The sequence below is a fragment of the Alexandromys fortis genome, unplaced genomic scaffold (genome assembly GCF_014885135.2).
Source record: "Alexandromys fortis isolate MF-2015 unplaced genomic scaffold, M_Fortis_MF-2015_v1.1 scaffold_28, whole genome shotgun sequence".
NCBI lineage: Eukaryota > Metazoa > Chordata > Mammalia > Rodentia > Cricetidae > Alexandromys > Alexandromys fortis.
Genome location: NW_026067901.1, coordinates 8,930,082 through 8,954,814, shown reverse-complemented (window position 1 = coordinate 8,954,814; position 24,733 = coordinate 8,930,082). Strand labels below are relative to the sequence as shown.

The window sequence follows — 24,733 nt, the reverse complement described above, 5'->3', positions numbered from 1 at the left end:
GGGTCAATAAAGAAATAAAAGATGTTATAGTTTTTCTTTTTTCTTATTTTATGTTGTTATGTTTTGTTATTTCTTAGAAGCCTGTCATTTTCTTTTAACTCTTATTCTTCTGTCATACATTATATCCTGACTGCAGGTTCCCCTTCCTCTACTCCTAGTCCCTCCCCCCACCTCCCCTCTCCCAGATCAACTCCTCCTCTTCTTTCCTTTAAAAAAAAAAAACAGGACAATGGTGGTGCATGCCTTTAATCCCAGCACTTGGGAGGCAGAGGCAGGCAGATCTCTTCTGAGTATGAGGCCAGCCTGGTCTACAGAGCTAGTTCCAAGACAGTGAGGGCTGTTACACAGAGAAACCCTGTCTTGAAAAACAAAACAAAGTGCAGGCTTCCCAGGTATACACACTAAACATGGCATTACAAGATACAATAAGATTAAGTACAAACCTTATATCATGGCTGGACATGGTATTTCAGGAGGAAAAGGGTCCCAGTCGCAGGCAAAAGAGTCAGAAACACCTCCACTCCTGTTGTTGGGATTCTCACAAGAACACCAAGCTACACAATCATGAGGTATATGCAGAGGACCTAGCTCAGACCCATGCAGGTTCCATATTTGTCACTTCAGTCTCTGTGAGTCCCTATGAGCCCTGCTTAGTTGATTCTGTGGGCCATGTTCTCATAGTATTCTTGACCCCTCCTACTCCTATAACCCTTCCTCTCCCTTTTCTGCAGGGTTCCTCTGTCTCCACTTAGTGTTTTCTGTGGGTCTTGGTAGATACAGATTTTGGGGGGAAGGTAGGGTCAGGAGGAACTGGGAGGAATAGAGCAGGGAAACTGTAATCAGGATACATTGTACAAGAAAAGAATATTTGCAATAAAAGGGAAAGTAATTAAAAGAATAAAATAAAGTAGTGGTTACTCTCACTCTTAAGTATATATCTCATTTCCTTATGGCATAATATTCAGTGAATGCAGCATGTACATTAGCATTTACTAAGTATTTGTTGGGAGCTGATTTAGTTATTTTTTATTTATTATTTATTATGTATACTGTATTCTTGAATGTATGCCTGCAGGGCAAAAGAGGGCACCAGATCTCATTATAGATGGTTGTAAGCCACTATGTGGTTGCTGGGAATTGAATTCAGGACCTCATAAAGAGCAACCAGTGCTCTTTATCTCTGAGCCATCTCTCCAACTCCTTAGTTACTTTTCTATTGCTCATTTTTTAAAATATTTATTTATTATGTATACAATATTCTGTCTGTGTGTATGTTTGAAGGCCAGAAGGGGGCACCAGATCTCATTACAGATGGTTGTGAGCCACCATGTTGCTGGGAATTGAACTCTGGTCCTCTGGAAGAACAGTCAATGCTCTTAACCACTGAGCCATCTATCTCTCCAGTCCTCTATTGCTCATTTAAAACACTATATTAGTCAGGGTTCTCTAGAGTAACAACTTATAGAATGAATCTCTCTATATAGATATAGAAAGTTGATTTATTAGAATGACTTAACAGACTGTGGTCCAGCTACTCCAACAATGGATGCCTATGAACAGAAGGTCCAAGAATCCAGTAACTGTGCAATCCATGAGGCTGGATGTCTCAGCTGGTCTTCAGTAAATGCTGGAATCCTGAAGAAGTAGGTTCTAATGCTAGTGAAGGAATGAACTTAGTAGGGAGGTGAGAACAAGCAGGCAAACAGAGAGAGCTTCTTTCTTTCATGTCCTTTATGTAGACTGCCAGCAGAAGGCGTGGGGCCCACGTTAGAGGTGGGTCTTCCCATCTCAGAAGATTTGAATTAAAGGTGTGTCTTCCCACCTCAGATACAGACTAGAAGTGGATCTTCCCACTTCAAACTAAGCAAAATATCTTCACAGGTGTGCCCCAATTTTGGGTTTTAGTTAATGCCACATATAGTCAAGTTGACAACCAAGACTAACCATCACAAACCCTATGACCAAGGCATTTTTTTTCTTTTCTTGTTTGTTTTTATTTATTAAAATTTTTATTGAAGTTTGTTTATCGAAGAGTTTGTCTGTGTGTAGTCCTGGATGTCCTAGAACTTGCTCTGTAAACTAGACAGGGATCCACCTGTCTCTGCCTCCGGAGTGCTGGGATTAAGGGCATGCACCACCACACCTGGTGTGATCAAGGCAATTTAAAAGAAAGTATTTAATTTGATTTAGGGTTCTAGAGGGTTAGAGTCCATGATGGTGGAGCAAAGAATGGTGGCAGAAACAGCCAGAGCTCACATCTTGAACCATCAGTAGAAGGCAGTAAGAGCACACTGGGGATGGCAAGAATCTTTTGAAATCTCAAGCCCACTCCCAATAACATACCTCTTCTAACAAGGCCACACCTCCTAATCCTTTCCAAACAGTTCCACCAACTGGGGACCAAGCATTCAAACATAACATCCTATGGAGGCCATTGTCTTTGAAACTATCACAGAAGACTGCATAACCTTTTGCCTTTCACCTTTCACTTGTGCTCCTCATTCACATTGTAAAGCATCCCTATTGGGGCATTTCATCTCTGCATGACGAGTCTGAAGTGCAGAGTACACATGCACTAGTAGAACCTGTCTGCCAGCTCTGCTGTGGCCTGACATCATTTCACTGGATCTCCATTGCCCTTGACCTTGAACAGTGTTGGCTTCAGCCTTCACAGTGCTCCTACTGACATACCACAATCCTGCCTTCCAGATCCTAGGAAGGTCCTCATGCCACAGGGGGCTGAAATTTGTCTCATTTCACATCAGACTGGCCTCTGGACTCCATTCTGTTCATTGTGTACTTTAGGTTTCAGAAATGATGTGTCCTGTGCTATTAAGACAGATGGTCAGTGGCCTGCCCATTTAAACTCTTTGAGCCATTCCCAGGGTTCGTTGCATCATTTTGGTTCTTCCTGGGTCTAGATAGGCATGTCAGAGTATCCAGGAGATGGGGACATATGAGTTTCTGCTATACCAAAGGACTTTCTTCCATTTAGTTAGATATGAGCAGATACTGAACTGGACTTATTTTCTCTCTTTTTAGTGGCTTAATGAGTAGAAGATCATCCAGAGACTTGTGGAATTGATCCATCCTCATCAGGATGAAGATGTGAGTGTGGTGCTCACAAAGCCCACCTTCTTTCCTGAGAAGTCCCACACCTGTGCTGTGGGGATACATGCTACTGTGGGAAGGGGCAAAGCACTTTTCTCCTTTGAAGGGGACCATTAGATAGTTTCTTTCTCTAATGTCTAGGCAGTTTTGTTCTTACTGAATATAAATACAGGCCAGGCACGGTAGTGCACGCCTTTAGTCCCAGCTCCTGGGAGGCAGAGGTAGGTGAATCTCTGTGAGTTCAAGGCCAGCCTGGTCTACATAGTGAGTTCTAGGACAGCCAGGGCTACATAGTGAGAACTTGCCTCCAAAACAGCTAAAAAAAATCTCTATATATCATACACATGCATATGTGTGTACACGTATATATCTATATATCTACACACTTATATATGCACTTATTACTTCATAAATGTGTATGATGAAACAGTTCTTTTTTTTTGGGGGGGGGGATTCGAGACAAGGTTCCCCTGTGGCTTTGGAGCCTGTCCTGGAACTAGCTCTTGTAGACAAGCTGGCCTCAAACTCACAGAGATCCGCCTGCCTCTGCTTCCCGAGTGCTGGGATTAAAGGCGTGCGCCACCACTGCCTGGCTATGAAACAATTCTAACAGGGTTGTTTTAGTTAACCGTGGCTAAATGACAAGTCACCCTGTAGCTGAGTTGTCTGTAACAAGTACCTTTATCTCTGTCAGTCTTGGTTTCTCTGGTCAGGGATCTGGCCCATGGTCTGTTGGCTCCTCTGCTCAGGGTCTCTCACAAGGTCTCAGTCATTTCAGGACCCTACTGAAGAAGATCCACTTTCATAGTCACGTGACTTAACAGCATTCAGTTCCTCAGAGGCTGCTGATCCAGGTGACCCCTAAGCTCTGTGCGAGGTGGGCTTCAGAGTAGACAGTAGGGCTGACACTAAGGTGGCTTTGAGGAGTGATCTGGACTCAACCAGACTTTATAAATTCAGCTCGGAAATGATGGCCTTCCCTCTAATGCAGTGGTTTTTAACCTTCCTAATGCTGCGGCACTTTGATACAGCTCCTCATGCTGTGGTGACTCCCAACCATAAAATTATTTTTTTTTTGCCATTTCATAACTGTAATTTTGCTACTGTTATGAATTGTAATGTGATTCTGATATGCAGAATATGTGATCTCCCAAGGGATCATGATCCACAGGTGGAGAACCACTGCTCTAATGCATTCTGCCCTTTAGACTTGAACATCTAGGTCTAGCCTATATTCAAGGATGTGGACTTATAAGGGCTGAATACCAGGAAGGGTTAATTAGGGCCCTTTTTAGAAGCTTCCCTAGAAGCATATAATGTAATCATAGAAAGAAAAGCCAACTTCCACTCAATATCTCCTACTAAACTTTTACTGTACAAGACTATTTTCTGATGCATGTGAGGAGTAAGGCCTCTTAGAATTCAGTTCACCTCTGACCCTTGTTATGTAGTAGCAGATGGCACGGGTCTGAGGACTTAGTCACCAAGACTGTCCCACCTGCTACTGCCTCACATCTGTGCTTCTGACTGGCCAGCTAGACATTGGATTCTCTATACACTCTTTCTTAGATACAAATAATTTGTTGTGTTTACTGGTTTATTATGATACATATGAGTACGAAGAGGTGCATAGTGTAATGCATGGAAGAATGGGTGTGGAGCTTCCCTGTCTTTTCCAGGTATACTGCCCTGCAGGAGCCTTCACGTTTTGCTATTCAGAAACTCCACAAACCCAGTCTTTCTGAGTTTGTTGTTGTTGTTTTTATTGAGACTTAACTGCATAGGCATTTCTGATAATAGATTTGGTGAGGCAAACCCAGTAAGACCTGTCTGTCTGTTCAGTTTCTTCTTGGACTCTGTGAAACATTACCCAATCCATGTCATGGAGCAGGAGCCCTCTAGGATGTTGAGGGTATTATAATCTACTATCTGAGTAGACCATGAGGCAGGAACTGTGGACAAAGAGCAAAAAATGTATGTTAACATATCACAGATGTTTTGAGCCATCTTCGTCCTCCCTACAGTAATCAATCACTGTTGAGAGCTTGAGTCATGTCCTTATAAGGGCTTTGCTATGCAGTGTAAATATTTGTACACACATACACTATCTTCAGCCAGTACTTGACAAGTCTTCACTGCTGCCTGACCATTCTGTTTTGGCTCCTGTCTGCCCACTGAGCCTACCAAACAGCTGGGAGAAAAAAAATGTTTGAGTGTACAAGTTTTCCTATGTTAGTGTCCCAAAAGGTAGATAGAGCCTACCAGTGGTGTGAGTGTTGTAGGGTGACTGGCCTGACCCTGGTGCTAAAGGTAAGCTTAAGGCCACAGAATCAGCCTGCTTGCTTTCATTTACCCTGAAAGCCTTGCAAGTGGCTTTAAAAAAAAAATCTCAGTTTTTCTGTGTGTGTATGATATTGCAAAGATCAAGCTGTTTCTCTCTTGATTACTCTCCTCTCTGCCCACAAGTGTTCTTAGCAAGCACATGTTCTAGTTGGGATTGTGGGGTCAGAACTGATGTTTCTCTAGGAATGTTGAGTTCTCTATTTTTTTTTTCTTAAGTGGCTTATCCTGCCCATGGGAGTAATTGTAAATAATAGTAACTGCTTAATATTAACTTTAAAATATAAAATAACATGGTTACATATTCAATAATTTTAGAATGTGAATCAAAGTTATAGAATAGCTGCAAAGGCATATAACATACTTTGCTATCTTGGGCCCCATTTTTAATTCCTGGGAATGGATTCAATATATCTTTAAAAAAATCTAATTGGATTCACATCTTAATAATGGACAAAGCAGACACACACTACTTTCAAATGAGCCATTTCATAAATCTTTATAGAAAACTGGCTCATAAAAAGTTCATATATGGGGCTGGAAAGATGGCTCAGAGGTTAAGAGCATTGGCTGCTTTTCCAGAGGTCCTGAGTATAGTTCCCAGCAAACAGACAGTGGTTTACAACCATCTGCAAGGAGATCTGGTGCCCTCTTCTGGCATGCAGGCAAACATACACGCAGGCAGAACACTATACATAATAAATAAATCTTTTAAAAAAAAAGTCCAAATGTATTATCTGGGTTTTTTGACTGATGACTGTCTTTTGCTGAGGGGAGCCTGTTTCCTTTGTCTTTTCAGAGGCAGTCAAATGCTTCTCAGGCACTCTGTGACATCATCAGACTGGGCAGAGACCAGGGCAGTCAGCTGCAGGAGGCTGTGGAGCCAGACCCCCTCCTCATAACACTGGAGTCGTGAGTGATTGTGGGCCATGGGATGGTGGGTCTTCCTGAATCATAGGCATAACTTGGAACTTGTTTTGAACACAAGAGATGACGCTGCCATCTGTAATTCAGAATCTGATGATTTTCTCAGGTTCAGAGCCCAGAAAAGTATACCACTGGAAGCCTTGGTGATTCAGACAGTTGGGACCAGTGGGGTTATGTATTATGCAAGCTTTGAGTACCTGGCTTTGAACTTGAACAAAGCAAAAATGAGGCCCTACCTGGCTTATGGTGCTGTGGTGTCCTCTGGAGAAGAGAGTGTCCTTGAATTATGTCTGTGTGCCTGCTCTGCCAGGCAGTGACCTCTGTATGTGCCCTACAGGCAGGACTGTGTGGAGCAGCTTCTGAAGAACATGTTTGATGGGGATCAGATGGAGAGCTGCCTGGTCAGTGGGATGCAGGTGCTGCTTGCCTTGCTGGAGCCAAGGCGTGTTGGGTGAGCTTACATTAAACATCCTTGAAAAGCAGAATAGAGTGCCCCTGTGCCACAGGATATGGATATCTAGGAGGAGCCAGAAAATGCTCTATTTTTAATTAAGTTTTGGTTATACAAGTTATAATATGGGTAGACATCCTGGTTGAAAGGTCTTCTTTGCAGGCTGTAGCTAGGTCTTCTTTGATCCTCATTAGCAGGCATAGTTTCACCCTAGCCTGATGGCACTCAACTGTTGCCAGTTTGCAATATGTTTATAGATGCATATGGAATATGTGTGGTTTTCTCTAGGAATGCTCTGGCCATTATCCACAGTGTATGGGTGTGTATACATAATACCTCCTGCAAGGCTACCATGTAGCTGCTTGCATGGTAGGGAAGGAAGGATGCTGTCTTATCTGTCATCCACAGGTGCTAATTTCTCTGCTAAGTGTCCAGTAAGACATTTTGTTTTGGGACTGTTCTTCACTTTTCCCTCCCCCCAGACAGGGTTTCTCTGTAGCTTTGGAACCTGTCCTGGAACTCATTCTGTGTAGACCAGGCTCTCCTCAAACTCAGAGTTCCACTTGTCTCTGTTGTCTGAATGCTGGGATTAAAGGCAGGCACCACTACTGCCTAGCTATTTCTTTTTTAAGATGTATTTATTTTTATGTATATGAATGCTTGCCTGCATGTATGTATGTGCACCATATGGGTGCAGTGCCTGTGGAGGCCAGAAGAGGGCAACATTCTCCTGGACCCAAGTTACAGATGGTTGTGAGCTGCCATATATGTATTAGAAACCAATCCCAAGTTTTCTGCAAGAGCAGTAAGTGCTCTTAACCACTGAGCCATTTCTCCAGCCCCTGTACTTCACCTCTTTTTCATCCATCAGGTGCTATTTGAATACCTAGCATGTAGTCCTAAGGGACAAAGACAGCCAAAACATAGCCCTCTTTCCTACAATGTTCCAGGAGATCATTATGGGGACAGGTTCAGTATGGAAAGTGCATGATCCTTAAAGAAAGTCCATATAGGCCTGGAAGATAGAGACATGCTATGCTGGTCAGGGAGGTTTTCTCTGAGGGACCCCATTTAGTCAAAGATAATTTCTGATAAGAAGAGGGTCCCATTATAAGGGAAAGCATAGTTACCAATATATGGATTGAGAGGTGCGAGGCTGGAAAGTCACCACACTGGTTATCCTCAGTATTGCTCTTGGAAGCCTTCTGAGGCAAAGTACCATTTCTTTTTCTTTTTTTTTTTAAAGTATTTTATTTATTTGTTATGTATATAATATTCTGTCTGTGTGTATGTCTGCAGGCCAGAAGACCTCACTACAGATGGTTGAGAGCCACCATGTGGTTGCTGGGAATTGAACTCAAGACCTTTGGAAGAGTAGGCAATGCTCTTAACCTCTGAGCCATCTCTCCAGCCCCAAAGTACCATTTCTTAAGACAGGAGAAAACAAGAGACATAAGTTGGTGTGAAAGGTTGAATTTGTTTGGGAATGAAGTGATTGAGAACTTTCTAGGACCCCGAATATAAATTCTAGATAGTGAAACTTTCTTTGGGGCCCAGCAGGCTAGATGCAGTCACAGCCATTTAAACAAAAATGATCTGATTTTACCTTGTGAGCCACAGAGGAGAGACAACAGGATGTGGAGAGTCAGTAGCAGAGTTTCTTGGCTAAGGAGTCCCCTAGAACTTTTCTGGCGATAGTGGAGGAGAATCCTTGATATTGCTAAGCACTGACCCCTCCACTCAGTCTTTTCAATGGGCCTTCAAGCTCCATCAGGTAGATGAAGGTTCTCTGCAGCCAGCAAACCATTCCTAGGATGTTTCTGAACTGTTCTATTACATGTTGGGGGTAAGGTTCCAACTTTCCCTCAAGGCAATTGTCATGTTTCCCCATGTTGGGGAGTACTTCATTATCTCCTGATACTGATAGTCCTGTGCTTTTAAACAGACACATACACATGAAAATGACAAGAAATTGGATAAATCTCTTTCCAAAACCACCTCAATACTTTAATATTAGTGTATTGCCTAAAAATAACTAAATAACATCATTTTCTCTACTTATACAACTAGATAATGATGATGATGATGATAATGATTATTTTAGCAAATCCAGCAAGCCTAGACCACTTCTGAAAGCCAAACTCAGCTTTGCATGTGATGGAGGGAACAATGTGAAATTTAGGAAAACAGAAATAGAACTAGGCATGGTGGCCCAATGACTTTAATTGCAGCACTAGTTAGGCCAGCCAAGGGATCCTATTTCAACTCTTTTTTTTTTTTTTTAAAGAGAGGAAAGAAACCCATAGAATAAACCAACCTGGGCTCACAGGGGCTCACAGAGACAGAACTGACAACCAGGGAGACTGCATGGGACTGACCTAGGTCCTCTGCATATATATGCGACAGTTTTGTGTAGCTTAGTCTTCTTATGGGACTCCTAGCAATGGGAGCAGGCCTCTTCTCTCTCTCTCTCCCCCCCCTCTCTGTTTTTTGAGATGCAGGGTTTCTCTGTAATTTTGGAGCCTGTCCTGGAACTTCCTCTGTAGCCCAAGCTGGCCTCGAACTCACAAAAATTTGCCTGTCTCTGCCTCCCAAGTGGTGGAATTAAAGGCATGTACCACCACCACCTGACTTTTAATCATTTTTTAGTGGTTTATTTATTCTTATTTTATGTGCATTGGTATTTTGCCTGTATGTATGTCTGTGTGAGGGTGTCAGATCCCCTGGAACAGTTGTGAGCTGCTATGTAGGTGCTGGGAATTGAACCTGGGTCCTCTGGAAGAGGAGCCAGGGCTCTTAACCTCTGAACCATCTCTCCAGCCCTGTCTCTGACTCTTTTGCTGGCTTTTGGGATCCTTATCCTCATACTGGGCTCTTTTGTCCAGTCTTCAACTTGATATGCCATGTTTGGTTGCTATCCATGGGAGGCCTGCCCTCCTCTGAATAGAGATGGAGGAGGAGTGGATGGGGGAGGCGGGGGAGAGGGACTGGGAGGAGAGGAAGGATGGAAACAGCAGTTGGGTTGTAAATTAAATGAGTAAATAAATCTTTTTCAGTCTTAAAAAAAGAAAGACAAAATAGAAATAGTCAACTATTTCTCTTTACATTAATTTTTAAAAATTTTTCTCTCATTCTGCCCCCAGTTTCCCCTATTTTACTTCTCCTCCCAACCTTCATCTCACCTCCTTCCCCTAGACCCCTCTTCTGTTTCCCTTTAAAAAAAAAAAAAAAAAAAGAGCAGGCCTCCAGGGATATCAACCAAACAGTTACGGCTGTTAAGGATAATATCTTTACACTTTAAAAAAATTTTACAGCCCGTTTCCCCTCCCTCCTCTCCTCTCAGAGCCCCCCTTCTACCCCACTCCCCACCCACTCCCACTCTTCCCCCATCTCTATTCAGAGGAGGGCAGGCCTCCCATGGATAGCAACCAAACATGGCATATCAAGTTGAAGACTGGACAGTTGAGGATCAGGGTCCCAAAAGCCAGCAACAGAGTCAGAGACAGCACCTGCTCCTTTGATGCTTTATTTATTTAGGATTCTTTTTTCTGCATTGATCTCATATTACTTCTATTAATTGGAAAGTATATTTAAATATCATATATATACATATATATGTATATATATATTTATCTCAGACAAATTGTCTTGTAAAAGCAAAAAAACTGTATGGCTAGTCTGCTTCCTGTTTCTCACTTGAAGATTGAAGACCCCTGCTAGGGATTAAGGGGACAGCAAGGCAGCAAGTCCTGTATCATTCCCCTTGCCCTTTGCTCTTGAATTTCACCCAGAAGTGTTTTGCTAAGGGGCTGAGAGCCCTCCTCTTCTCAATACACTGGTCACCAGATCGTGTGTAGAATCCTGAGTAATGTCCCTTTTCATATTTGTGTTTTGGATACTCAACATGAGCTTTTTGGGAGATGCAGAGTAGAATATTGACAAGGTAATGGGGAGTGCACAGGATATGGTGCAAATACCAAGACTGCCTGCTGTCTTTATCCACAGAACAGAAGGCTTGGTGGACTCCTTTTCTCAGGGACTGGAAAAGGCATACTCTGTCAACAGCAGCATCCTGCGTGGCATCGAGCCATGGCTAAAGAATTTCCATCAGCTCCTGCTCCACCCGCCAAAGGTAAATGGCGGGGAGAGATTATTAGGGATCTTGAGGACATATGATGATGTAATATACAGGATAAGGCAGAGTATGGAGTTAAGTGTGCTTTGACCTACCCTTTGAGATACCAACCACTGGGCAGATATTAAGATATGCTGTAGTGGGCTGGAGAGATGGCTCAGCAGTTAAGAACATTGCCTGCTCTTCCAAAGGTCCTGAGTTCAATTCCCAACAACCACAAGGTGGTTCTGGTGCCCTTTTCTGGCCTGCAGGCATACACACAGACAGAATATTGTATACATAATAAATAAGTAAATATTTAAAAAAAAAGATATGCTGCTAGTTAGGAATACCCATGTCGCTCTACTAGGAGAGGCCTGGGAGCAGGACATTTGCAGACTCCACAGGTAACTAAGTACCAGGTTAACTAGCCTCTGGGTCAGGGCTCTCCTAGCCAAGGGTGGCTCAACTCCTGGAGGCCAAGATCCCAGGGAAGCTCTTTGTTGAGTCAACAGCTCAGGGTAGTTATTGGTTTAGGCTGAAGAGGGTGGCCTTCACAAAGGTCCTCAACTGCCTCCTGCCCACCAGGGCTTCTTCTCTGGCACTCCGACCCCACAGTATAGTCCTTTCCCATACACAGTTCTTCCTAGTACACCTACCTTACTTACTTCTTGTCTTTTGTTTTGTCTCCCTCACTAATAAGGAAGGATTTATAGAGGCAAGAACTGTTTTATTAGCCTTAAACATTCAGTTTGTGGAAAAGTGGACACAGATGGATCAGAAAATTCCTGAATCCAATCTAATGAAGCAAGCTTGGGGCCAATGAGATGGCTAAGTGGGTAAAAATGCTTTCTGTGCAAGTCTGACCTGAGTTTGATTCCTGGGAATTATGTAAAGGTGAAAGGAGAGAATCAACTCCACAAAGTTGCCCTCTGACCTTCATACATGTACTGTGGTATACATGTGCCAGGAGCACACACATACATACAGTACACAGATAAGCACATACAACAAATATACACACATGAACCTTTTTTTTTTTAAACTGGGAAAAAGCTATTTTGCTAATGAGGCAAGCTCTTAGCTCAGAATCCCACAGTTGGGTCCTGCTACTTGCCTTCAGATTGCTACTGCCAGCTCCATCATGGATACTGGATACATTTTACGTGCCATAGTAGTGGTCCTTTGGCCTAATAGCACAGGCAAGAGTCCCTGGGCTTCCTAGGAGCCTTTGGTCTCTTTATCCACTCTTTTTAGCCATGAGGGGAGAAAAGGGTCCTTCATCCTGTGGATTTCTTCACTTCTTCTTGCAGGAAGCCCTGTCTTGATCACACCCTACTCTCTCCAGGCCAGGCATATCATAGGTGAGTGGCCTATTTGTTATAAGACTCCAACTGGGTGGTGCCTCCTGTGTTTGCAGAAAAAAGCAATCCTGACCACTATTGGCGTGCTAGAGGAGCCCCTGGGGAATGCTCGTCTTCATGGTGCACGCCTCATGGCTGCACTGCTGCACACAAACACGCCCAGCATCAACCAGGAGCTCTGCCGACTCAACACCATGGACTTACTGCTGGTGAGTCAGCGCCATAGCAGCTCTGCTTGTCTGTATGAGCCAAGCACAGTCTTCAGTTGAACATGGAGATGGGTCAGGAGCACTGGGCAGGGTTCATCCGGACAGGCACTTGGGCAAAAAGACCTGCCAAGAAGAGGTGCTGATACCCAGATCATGGGTCTTTAATGTAGCACACTGAGCAATACAGGGATGTGATTCAGTCTTAGGCTCACAGTAGCCTGACATCCTAGGAACTTCCTGATGGCAGAGGGTGGGTATCTGATCTTGTTTCATAAGTCATAGTGTCCTGAGAGGTAGATCTCTGAGTTTCAGGCCAGACTCATCTACATTGAGAATTCCAGGACAATCAGAGCTACATAGTAAGACCCTGTCTCAAAAAAAAAAAAAAAGAAAAAAGAAAAAGAAAAAGAAAAGAAAGAAAAGGAAGGAAAGAAGAAGGGGGAAAGAGAGAGAAAGGAGGGAAGGAAGGAATTAAATAGCAAAACAAAAGGGAGAGAGAAGGTCCTCGTCTTTCATCTTTCATAGTTGTCATCCTTGTGACTCTTGTCAAATCCAGTAGGAAATGTGCCTCCATCAGTAGAAACCACCCAGTGGCTTGTAGGTTATTTTAGTAGTAGTAGTATTTTAGTATTTTGGTGCTTGTTTTTTGTTTGTTTGTTGCTTTTGAGACAGGATATCTCTATGTAGCCTTGGCTGGCCTGGGACCAGACTGGCCTCCCAAGTGCTTAGGATTAAAGGCATGTGTTTCCATGTCTGGCCAGAATTCTGTAGATTTCTGATAAAAAAGAGAGATGAGCTGGCAGTGGTAACCTGCCTGTACTGGCTCTGAGTAGCAGGTGCTATCTCAGAGCTGGTGGCTGTTTCCTTGAGCAGGAAGATATGGATTGGGATGCCCTGTTGGGTACTGTTGACATGCACAGGCCCTGCTGGCATGTCTATGGCCTCAACTCCCAGAAAGCAGGAAGTGCCTTCAAATAATGGCACTGCTAAGTATGGTGTCAAATATACTCTGGAGATAGTGGTCTACATGAAACTCTTTCTCTCTCTCACTCACCACCACCACCAAAAGTTACTTAGAACTGCTAAGATAGATGCCAGCTTGTATCAGAAGTATGTTAATAAAAGACTCATTTTCCTTTTCTTTCTAAAACAAATCTGTCTTAATTTTTACCACCCCCCCCAACCCTGCTTGCTTGTTTTTAAGACAGGGTTTCACTATGTAGCTCTGGATGGCCTGGAACTTACTAAGTACACCAGGCTGGCCCTGGACTCATAGAGATTCTTCTGCCTCTCTGCCTTCCAAGTGCTGGGATTACAGGTGTGCTACCACACCTGGCTCCACGTTACTTTTTGAGACAGAGTCTCTTACTGAATCTGGAACTTGCTGACTAGCAAGGGGATTGTCATCTTCATCTTGTGAGTGCCGAGATTACAAATGTGTGCTGTTGATCATGACTTGTACATAGACACTGGGGACTGAACTCTGGTCTCTGGTGCTTGTATGGCAAGTACTTTACTGACCCAGCCATTTCCCAGCCCTTGCTTACTTACTGTTTGTGTCTCTGGTCCTTGGACTAGAACCCAAGTGAGTACTCCATCATTGATCTACCCTATAGATATGTATACTCATTCATTCATCCACTCACAATTCTAGGAACTCAATCCAGGGACTTGCGTATGTTGGACAAGCACTCTACCACTGAACTATATACCCAATAGTTTTTGGGGGGCAGATAGGGGGCTTCTGCCTCCTGAGGGCTGGGATTAAAGGCTTGTGCCTCTATGCCTGGCTTTTTCCCTTCACATTAATCTTGTATTTATGGTGTGTGTGTGTGTATGTGTTTGCATGTGCACTTACAAGTGCCATGGTGTGCATGTGGAAGTCAGGACAACTTGCAAGAATAGGTTTCTCTTCTGCCATGTGAGTCCTAGGAATCAAACTGTGGTTTTTAAGTTTTGAGAATAAGCAGTTTTACCCTACTTTAAGGAAATCATTAAGCAGAGAAATTGGAAAGCATGAATACTGTACACTCTTAGTGGGTCTGCAAAGCAAAAATTTGGTGGTTCCTCAAAATGTTAGCTGTAGAACTGCCATGAGATACTGTATGTCCACTCCTAGGTATGCATCTAAAGACCTTAAACAGATATCTCTCAAGGTCACAGCAGACTATTCACTACATACAGCAACCACAAAAAAATATAAATAGTCCTAGCATCTACTGGTAGATGAGTGATTAAACAAAATATATACATATGATTATAAATGCCTCAGCCTTAAAAAGAAAGGAAGTCTTAACATATGTTGCAAAGGAAATGAACCTTGAGGCCACTGTGCTTAGTGAAATATGCCAGTCACAACAAGAGCAATCTATGGTTCCACTTATACATAATATCCTAGAATAGTCAAATTCAAAGACAGAAAGAATGGAAGTTGCTATGGGTTGGGGAGTTAGTATTGGTATAGTTCCGTTTGGGATGGGGAGAAAGTGCTGGAGATAGATAGTTGCAAAGTCCTTACACTAAATTGTACATGTAAAAACAGTTAAGATGAGAGTTAGGTATGGTGTGTATGCCTACCGTCCCAGTATTTGGGAGGCTAATGGGTAGCACAGACAAAGCAATGTCCATAATGGTCTAACCCATAATGGACAAAGTGATCTTTATGATGATGTCACTCATACTGGTACTGGGTGATCAATCATGGTGTCTCCGGGCACAAAACAGATAAGAAGTCTACTGCAGTTTTGTTTGATCCTAGATAATATCTGTGGAAAAATTCTTAACCAAATGAAAGAAGGCTCCATTGTATAGTGGCAAAAGGGAATCTCAGTTTGAGAACTAATTTCCAGACTTGAACCAATTTGAAGACCCAGAACCAATTTGAAGGCAGACTTTTCTTTCCCTCCCGCCAGTTCCCAAATAACCAACATGGAGACTAAATATTAATTATAAATGCTTGATTGTGGGGCTGAAGAGATGTCTCAATGGTTAAGAGCACTGGCTACTCTTCCAAAGGACCTAGGTTCAATTCCCAGCACCCACATGGCAGTTCATAGCGGTCTGTATCTGTGTATCTATCCATAAGGACCACCAGAAGCAATTTGCTTTCAGTTAGCAAGGCCAGCAGTATACCTTTACAATTTCACCTCAAGGATTTATTAACTCTTCAGCCCTGTGTTACAGCTTATTTTTAAGGGATCTTGTCTCTTCCACAAAATATACATTGGTTCACTGTGTTAGTGACAATATGCAGATTGGACCAAGTGAGCAGCCACTTTGGACTTGTTGGTAACACACATGTGTATCAGAGAATGGTAAATAAATCCAGCCAAAATTCAAGGGCCTTCTACCTCAGTGAAACCCTTAGTAATCCAGTGGTGATTAGGGGCATGCAGAAATATCTCTTCTAAGGTGAAGGATAAGTTATTACAGCTGGCCCCTCCCATCAGCAAGAAGCACAACTGTTAGTGGCCTATTTAGATTCTGGAGACAGCACATTCCCAACTTGGGTGTTACTCTGGCCCACATATAAGTGACTCAGAAAGATGCTAGCTTTATGGAGGGAGCCTGGAAACAAGAGAAAGCTTTTCAACAGGTCCAGACCTCTGTGCAGGCTGCTCTACCACTTGAACATTTGATAAAGTAGACCCGAGGGTATTTAAGGTGTCAGTAGCAGATAGGGTGGTTGTCTGGAGCCTTTGGCAGGCCCCTAAAGGTGAATCACAGAAGAGACTTTTGGAATTTTTGGAGCAAGGCTCTACCATCATCTGCAGAAAACTATCCTCCCTTTGAGAGACAGCTCTCAGCTTGCTACTAGACCAAAGTGGAAACTGAAAATTTGTCAGTGGGCCACCAAGTTACCATGTGACCTGAGCTGTCCATCATGAGCTGGGTGCACAACAGCAATCTGTTATCAGGTGGAAGTGGTGTATGTTTTATCAGGCCCAAGCAGGTCCTGAAGGCACAAGCAATTTACATGAAGAAGTTGCCCAAATGCTTACGGTTTCTATTCCTGTTACAATGCCATCTGCTGCCAGGCATGTACCTATAGCCTCATGGTTGTGCCATGTGACTGGTTGACTGAGGGAGAAAAGACTAGGACCAGGTTCACTTATGGTTCTGTTCATTATGCAGGCACCGCCCACAAGTGCACAGCCGCAGCATTATAACCCCTGTCTGAGACAACACTGAAAGACACTGGTGAAGGGAAATCTTCTCGGGGGCAGAACTGCGGGCAGCACACATGGTGGTCATACATATTGACTGGAAGGAGACATGGCCAGATACTCAGTCACTGATTCATGGCTGTAGCCAATGGATTATTAGCTGGATGGTCAGGAACTTGAAAAGAGCATGATTAGAAAATTGGCAAGAAAGATATTTGGGGAAGAAGTATGTGGATAGACCTTACCAAATGGGCGAAGGATGTGAAGATAGTAAATGTTCATCAGAAGGTGACTTCAGCTGAGGAGGAGTAATCAAGTAGATAGGATGACTTGTTCTGTCATCCCTTTCCCTAGCCCTCCTGTCATTGCCCAGCGTACCACGATCAAAGTGGCCATGGTGGCAGAGACGGGGGTTATGCATGGGCTTGACAACATGGACTGTCACTGCCCAGGGATGACTTGGCTACAGCTGCTGCTGAGTGCCAAATCTGCCAATAGTAGAGACTAACACTGAGCCCCAGATAGGGCACTATTCCCTGGGGTGTCCTGCCAGTGATCTGGTGGCAGGTTGACTAGTTGGACAAATTCCTCTGGAAAAGACAACACTTTGTCCTTACTAGAATAGATAATTATTCTGGTTATGCCTTTCCTGCATGTAATGCCTCTGCCAAAACTGTCATCCATGAACTTACAGAATGCCTTTATCTGCCATCATAGAACTCCACATAGTATGACTTCTGTCCAAGGAACTCACTTCACAGCCAGAGAAGTGTAACAGTGAGCCCATGATCATGGAATCCACTGGTTTTACCATGTTCCCACTGTTCTGAAGCAGCTGGCTTGGTAAAAAGACAAAATGACCATTTGAAGACCAAGTTACAGCACCAGGTGGCAGCAGCCTGGAGGACTCTGACAGGGTTCTCCAAAAAATGGTATATGCTTGGAATTAGTGTCCAATATATGGCATGATTTCTTCCATAACAAGGATCCATGGGTCCAGAAATCAAGGGGTGGAAAAAGAATAGTTCAACTCATTATCACTGCCAGTGATACTTTAGAAAGATTGTTGGCTTCCTGTTTCTGCATCTTTAAATTCTGCTGAGCTGGAAGTTTTAATTCCAGAATTGGGAGTGTTCCTGCTAGGAGCTGTAACAAACATTGCATTAAACTGGAAGCTCAGACTTCTCCTGGTCACTTTGGCTTCTAATGTCCTTAAGCCAACAGGCTAAGGAAGGAATAATGGTGTTATGAGGGGTAATTGATCCAGATTACCAAAGGGAAATTGAACTACTCATCCACAATGGAGGTAAGAAAGATTATGGAGTATAAACACCCTTTAGGGCATCTCTTAGTGCTACCCTGTCCTGTGATTAAAGCCAGTGGGAGACTACAACAATCTAATCCAGGCAGGATGACAAAGGGTACAGACCCTTCAGAGTCAAGACCTGCTGAGGTTCTTGCTGATGGTGGAGGAAATGTGGAATGGGTAGTAGAGGAAGGTGGTTACAAACACCAGCCAAGGCATGTGACCAGTTGCAGAAATGAGGATTATAGTTGACATGAGTGTTTCTATCATGTTTTGTTAAGATTGTGTTTGTATAGATGTTTGTGTTTTCTTTCCTCTATTTTTTATCGTGTAATGTAATATTAATTAAGAGAATATTGGTGTTTTTTTCCATTTGTTTCAGTAGATTTTGGGGGAGACTAGAGATATATAGCTCAGTAGCAGAGCACTTATGTAATATACAAAGCCCTACTTGCACTAGAGAAATGGCTCAGGGTTTAGAGTACTGACTGCTCTTCCAGAGGACTCAAGTTCAATTCTCAGTCCCATATGGCAGCTTACAACTATTCATAATAACTCCAGGCCCAGGAAATCTTATGCCCTTTCTGGCTTCAAGGTCATATATGTAAACAAAATACCTATTCATGTTTTTTTAAATAATTTATTTAACTTTATTTTATGTGGATTGGTGTGAAGATATCAGAGCCCCAGAAACTGGAGTTACAGACAGTTGTTAACTGTCATGTGGGTGCTGGGAATTAAACCCGGGTCCTCTGGAAGAACAGCCAGTGCTCTTAACTACTGAGCCATCTCTTCAGCCCTCTCATGGTTTTTTTTTTTTAAAGTAAAATAAAATGAAACAAAGAAAACAAAATCCAATAAAGCCCTGTGTTCAACTCCTAGAGACATAAGTAATAAATGTATAAATCTGGTCTTTTGAGTTCTTTTAGCATATTTTGTATTATATTGATTTATCTGTGTGTGTGTGTGTGTGTGTGTGTGTGCGTGCTTGCCCATGTGTGTGGTCCCAGGTGCCACCATGTGCATGTCATGGTCAGAGTACAGCTTGTGGGAGTAGTTCTCTCCTATCACATAGGTCCCAGGGATTGAATTCTCAGATCATCCCTGGTGAATTTCTGATGCTTCTTTCTCTTCTCTTCTCTTCTCTTCTCTTCTCTTCTCTTCTCTTCTCTTCTCTTCTCTTCTCTTCTCTTCTCTTCTCTTCTCTTCTTTTTTCTTACTTGGTTTTTCAAGGCAGGGTTTCACTGTGTAACCCTGGAATTCACTCTGTAGATCAGACTGGCCTCAAACTCACAGAGATCCGCCTCTGCATCCCGAGTGCTGGGATTAAAGGCGTGTGCCACCACTGCCCGGCATGAATGATTATTTTAATAATCCACCACTGCTGGATTCATTTTGTTAGTATTTTGAATCTATATGTATAAGGCATATACATATCATATCCTTGTGTTGTTTTAGTATCAGATCCATGCTGGCCTCATGGGACAAGTCACACAATACTCCTGCCTCTTCCACTTTGGAGGAGTTTGAGAAGGATATGTCTTTAAGTGTTTGGTAGAAGGGCTGAGAGATAGCTCAGCAGTTAAGAACACTTGCTACTTTTGCAAGGGACACAGGTTTGGTTTCTAGCACCCACACAGTGGCTAACAACTACCTATAACTCCAGTTCTAGGAGATCTGACACTACCTTCTGGCCTTCACAAGCATCAGGAACACATGGTACATAGACAACATGCAGACAAAATATCTATGTACATAAAAAAAATTTTTAAGGGTCTGGAGAGATGGCTTAGCAGTTAAGAACACTGGCTATTCTTCCAGAAGACCCAGATTCAATTCCCAGCATCCACATGGCAGCTCATAATTGCCTGTAGCTCCTGGTTCAGGGAATCTGACACTTTCACACAGACATACATGCAGGCAAAACATGAGTGCATGTGAAATAAAAATAAAAAATTTTAATTAAATGTTTGGTAACATTCACCATTTAGGTCATGTGTTCTCACTTTTCCTTGTTGAAAGGTGATCTAGGTAGCATAGTCTGCTGCATAGCTTAAGGTCACATAGCCAAAAAATGTAAAGCTAAGGTTTGGGGTTGTTTGTTTCTTTTCTTTTTTTTTTTAAAATATTTATTTATTTATTTATTTATTATGTATACAATATTCTGTCTGTATGCCTGAAGGCCAGAAAAGGGCGCCAGACCTCTTTACAGATGGTTGTGAGCCACCATGTGGTTGCTGGGAATTGAACTCAGGACCTTTGGAAGAGCAGGCAATGCTCTTAACCACTGAGCCATCTCTCCAGCCCCCTTGTTTCTTTTTTTTTTTTTTTTTAATCTTTGAGATGGGATCTCACTATGTAGCCTTAGATGTTGGAACTTGCTATGTAGACCAGGCTGCCCTCGAACGCATGCAGATCTGCCTGACTCTGCCTCCCAAGTGCTAGGATTAAAGGTGTGTGCCACACAAGCAAAAATGGGAATGTGTATCTTTTGAAGAAGTATGTCAGACATATGACTTCTCTGCTTGATGTAATCTTTTTTATAAAGGAGGTATCCAAAATTATATCCCATCCCTCTACCTAGCACACACCTGTTTGTTCAGCTGGGTCTGGGGCTGTGGGCTGCTGTGACCCTGGCCCGTGTGAAATGGCAGTAGTGGAGAAGATCTGGAGCTGGAAAAGGCTCTTTGGAGATGGGATGTCTGGGTCTCCTTGTCTAGGCTTTGCCTCAGTGCCCACTCCTTCCAGGATGCCTGGCACGCTGCAGTCTCATGTTCGTGAGGAAGATGTATGTCACTCATCCTGGTGGAGTCCAAATTTAGCACACTCTGGTTACACACTGGTGAGAGACAAAATAGTGAAGGGAAATTTTAAATTCTTGGAGTTAAATAATAATTCAAAAATAGTGTGTAATAAAATATATAAAGTAGACTTTATAGGAAAATACGTAGCCCTTTAAAGACACCATAAAAGAAAAAATACTCCAAATTACTTAAGTTTCTAATATAAGTAACAAAGTAACAAGCAAGAGGGCCGTGGGCAAGGCAGATCCTCACAGAACTTCCTTAGTGAGAAGTGGGCCTTAGGGAGGCGCCCAAGCACACCAACAGCTGCATACTTGTGAGATCAGTAGATGAAGTTTTAAGACTGATTCCCATTCACCCTGTAGTTCAGCTGTTGGAGAAGACCCATCTAAAGACCTTTTTCTGTCCTTTGTTTACTCAGGACTTGTTTTTCAAGTACACCTGGAATAACTTTTTACACTTCCAAGTGGAACTGTGCATAGCCGCTATTCTTTCCCATGCTTCCCGGGAGGAACAGGCAGAAGCTAGTGGATCGGATGGCAAGGTGGAGCCTCTTCAGGGGAGTGGAGATGGAACTGGGAAGCCCGAGACCCCCCAATCCATCACCAGCCTTCCTGAGAACACGATGGTGACCCATGTAAGTCCAGTGCCCTTGTTCATCACTGCCAGCTGAAGCAGATGCCAGGCCAGCTCTGGCGTGTTACCTCCTAACCTTCATGGGTCAGAGGGGCTACTCACAGGAACACAACATTGTGAAGAAACGTTCAGGTTTGACAGGATCATAGTTGGTGACATAGAAGGCCAGCCAGCATTTGCAAAGATGATCTTGTGGTTGTGGGTATTGGCTCTAGGAAGGCAGCTATCTGGACACGCTCTCCCTACTGTGCTTACAAGCAGCCCGCTGCTCTTTTCAGTCCACCTTTATAACTAAACACAAGTGTTGAATTCTCAGGAGAGAGCTTTCCGGAACTTTGAACCTTCTAGAGCCAGGTGCACCAGCTTTCTCTGTGACTTCCCTTATTCTCCATTCTCCATAGAATAACCATACAGTGGGTTGGTCACCCTAGGGTTAAGAGTCTGCAGCTCAACCTGTTTTTGATATCAGCACTTAATATCATCCCTGGTAGAGAGCAGCCCTAATGGATGTTTTCCAGGGAAGAAAGGGAGAAAATAGCTTGGGATCATAAGCTGTACCTGAGCTGAGACCCACTGTGACTGCTACCCACTTTTACAGTGGTACAGAACATTCTGGACCATGCTACAGGGCTGACAGGAGGGCAGAAGTTTGGGACAGGGTTCCTGGGTCTCTGTTCAGAGGCCTCATAGATAACAGTGTTTGATTGGGTTTAGAAGATCTCAGTGCTACTTGCTTGGGGAGGTATCCTGGCAACCCGTGTGCAAACAAACCTAACAGAAGCTAATACTGGGTAAGATGTATTCATTGTGGTCCACAGTTTATGGTCCAGTGAATAAACAGCCATGAGACAGGTGCTTGAAACGGCAAGAGCTTCTGGGGAACCGAGAGTACTATTCATGGGAGGGGCATATAGACCAACAGGGACCCCCAGATAGTGACAGAGAAGGTGTGAGTTGGGATCTATAACACATCACATATACAAGAAAACTGCCTGTGTATGGGAAAAGAAAATGCTAAGGGCCCCAGAGAGCTGATGGGAGAGTGGCCAGAGGTGTAGACAGAGGCCCACAGGAGGGGAGGCAGAAGACATTCTAGCGTGATGGAGGAGCATAGACTGTCCTTTACTATATTTACTGGTCTTCATTCTCAGGGCATTCAATAGCATGAGACTTGGAGCCCTTGAGCATCAGTGATGTCATGGCCACAGGGTCTTCAGTGCTGATTTGCCTGCTCACTGCCTACAGCACCTAGGAAGCAGTGTGAACCTTGGGCTCCCACTCACACTGCTTGCCGCTCTGCTCTCACAGCTGTTCCAGAAGTGCTGCCTGGTACAAAGGATCCTGGAAGCCTGGGAAGCCAACGACCACACACAGTAAGGACCCTGAGGAACCCCCCTTGGTCAGTTAGGGATGTAGACATGCATCTCACCGGGATGTTGGACACTGCAAGACTCCAGGTTCCGTGTCAGGCATCAGCAGCGTGTAACCTAGATATGTGCCTGGGACTGTTCTGGAAGGGATCCTGCTCCTGGGTAAACAGCAATAAGGGCTGCTCAGGAAGGAGGATGCAGGGAGGCATGGAGAGTCGCATGTTGAGTGATGAATGGCTGGGCCACACACTATAGGTAGGTAACCCTTCCCAACCTATCTTGCTTGGACTCTGTTTCATTTTGGTATAGTTTTTTTTTTAAGACAGGTTTCTCTTGTGTACCTGTCTGTCCTGGAACTGTCTATGTAGACCAGGCTGACCTTGAACTCACAGAGATCTGCCTGCTTCTGCCACTGAGTGCTGGAATTAAAGGTGTGTGCCACCACCACCCAGGCTTGCTTGGACTTTGTGCACTTATTATCTCATTTTTTAAAAAAGATTTTTTTTCTCTAATTTTTTTTTCCCAGTGCCTGGGTCTCATTATATAGCTCTGGCTATCCTGGAATTCACCACATAACCAAACTAGCCTACAACTCAGAGATCCATCTGCTAATTGCCTCCCAAGGGCTGGGATTAAAGGCATATACCACCACAACTAGTCACTGTTTTGTTTTTTTGAAACAGGGTCTTGCTATAGCCCAGGTTGTGTGGAACTTATAGTACTGCTACCTCAGCTTCCCATGTGCAGGCTGCAGACATTCTTATATTTTTTATTTTAAAATTATTATTTTATGTGTGAGGATTTTGCCTCCTGTTTGTGCACTATGGGCGAACGCCTGGTACCCTCAGAGGCTAGATGATGGCATTGGATCCCCTAGAACCAGAGTGATGGTGATTGTGAGCTGCCTTGTGGTGGGAATCAAACCGGGTCCTCTGGAAGAGCAGCCAGTACTCTTTATCTGCTGAGCCATCTCTGTAACCAGTCTGGATCTTACTAAACTCAGATCATACTTTGTCAGGATCATGCACAGTGATGCACTTTAGCTTTTCTGCAGCTCCTGTCTGAGCCTTCCCTCTACTCAGAAACAATGGTTTTTCAGAGTCAGTGGCCACCCTCATTCGTTTATTGTCTTGCTGAGGACAGGTGGGCTCTAGGCAGTGTTGGGTAGAGTTCATGGAAGCCCAGAAGGCTCTGAGAACAGCTGTGTGGCGCACAAGTAGAGGTCAGAGCAGCTCACTTGGTGTGGAGGCCTACTCCGTCCCAGCTCCTAGAAACCATGTGCACAGTGCTGTACTTCCTGACGCAGTTCCTCTTCCACCACCACTGCTGGAACTTGGGCCAACACTGTGATCTTTGTGCCTTCATCTTGATGTCCATAAATGGGCCATGAAGTAAGCAGTCTTGTTACTGTTTCTTGGTCTGATGGGGGAGGTGGGACTGAACTTAATGCATACCAGATGCTCAATAATCAACAGTATTCTAGAGGAGGGGCTGTTGCTCAGGCACTGACTGGTCAGATACCCCTGAAGTTAACCTGGAGTGACAGCCACAAAGAAGCCAAATGCTTAAGCTACAGGTGACAGTGGAGGAAGTGAGCTTCAGAAATCCTATTACTTGACCCTCCCAGCAAGAAGTTGGGCAGAGCTGGACTGAGTGACCACCTTGATAGTTCATTTCACTTTCAGGGCAGCAGGTGGCATGAGACGCGGGAATATGGGTCACCTCACAAGGATCGCCAATGCAGTTGTACAGAACCTGGAGCAGGGCCCAGTGCAGACCCATATCAGTGAAGTCATCCGAGGTGAGCCCACTACTTTCCTCTCCTTCTGCCCTCTGTCCCTAGCAGTGATAACTACACTGATATGGAACAAACCATGCAGCCTTCTTTGTCATCTTCTCAGTGTAAGCTGAGTGTTCTCTTCATGGAGCAGGCAT

At 43.8% G+C, this 24,733-nt stretch overlaps 1 protein-coding gene across 6 annotated transcripts in view; it reads left to right on the top strand.

The window, feature by feature from the left end:
• Ppp6r2 (protein phosphatase 6 regulatory subunit 2) overlaps positions 1–24,733 on the top strand; it is an 89,892-nt gene that overhangs the window by 56,924 nt on the left and 8,235 nt on the right. For all 6 annotated transcript variants that reach the window (XM_050130417.1, XM_050130450.1, XM_050130412.1 and 3 more), the window contains 7 exons: positions 6,251–6,363; positions 6,716–6,829; positions 10,840–10,961; positions 12,257–12,516; positions 21,214–21,429; positions 22,737–22,801; positions 24,484–24,599. In XM_050130417.1, the coding sequence (XP_049986374.1) occupies positions 6,251–6,363; positions 6,716–6,829; positions 10,840–10,961; positions 12,257–12,516; positions 21,214–21,429; positions 22,737–22,801; positions 24,484–24,599 (1,006 nt within the window). The remainder of the gene's footprint in view (positions 1–6,250; positions 6,364–6,715; positions 6,830–10,839; positions 10,962–12,256; positions 12,517–21,213; positions 21,430–22,736; positions 22,802–24,483; positions 24,600–24,733) is intronic.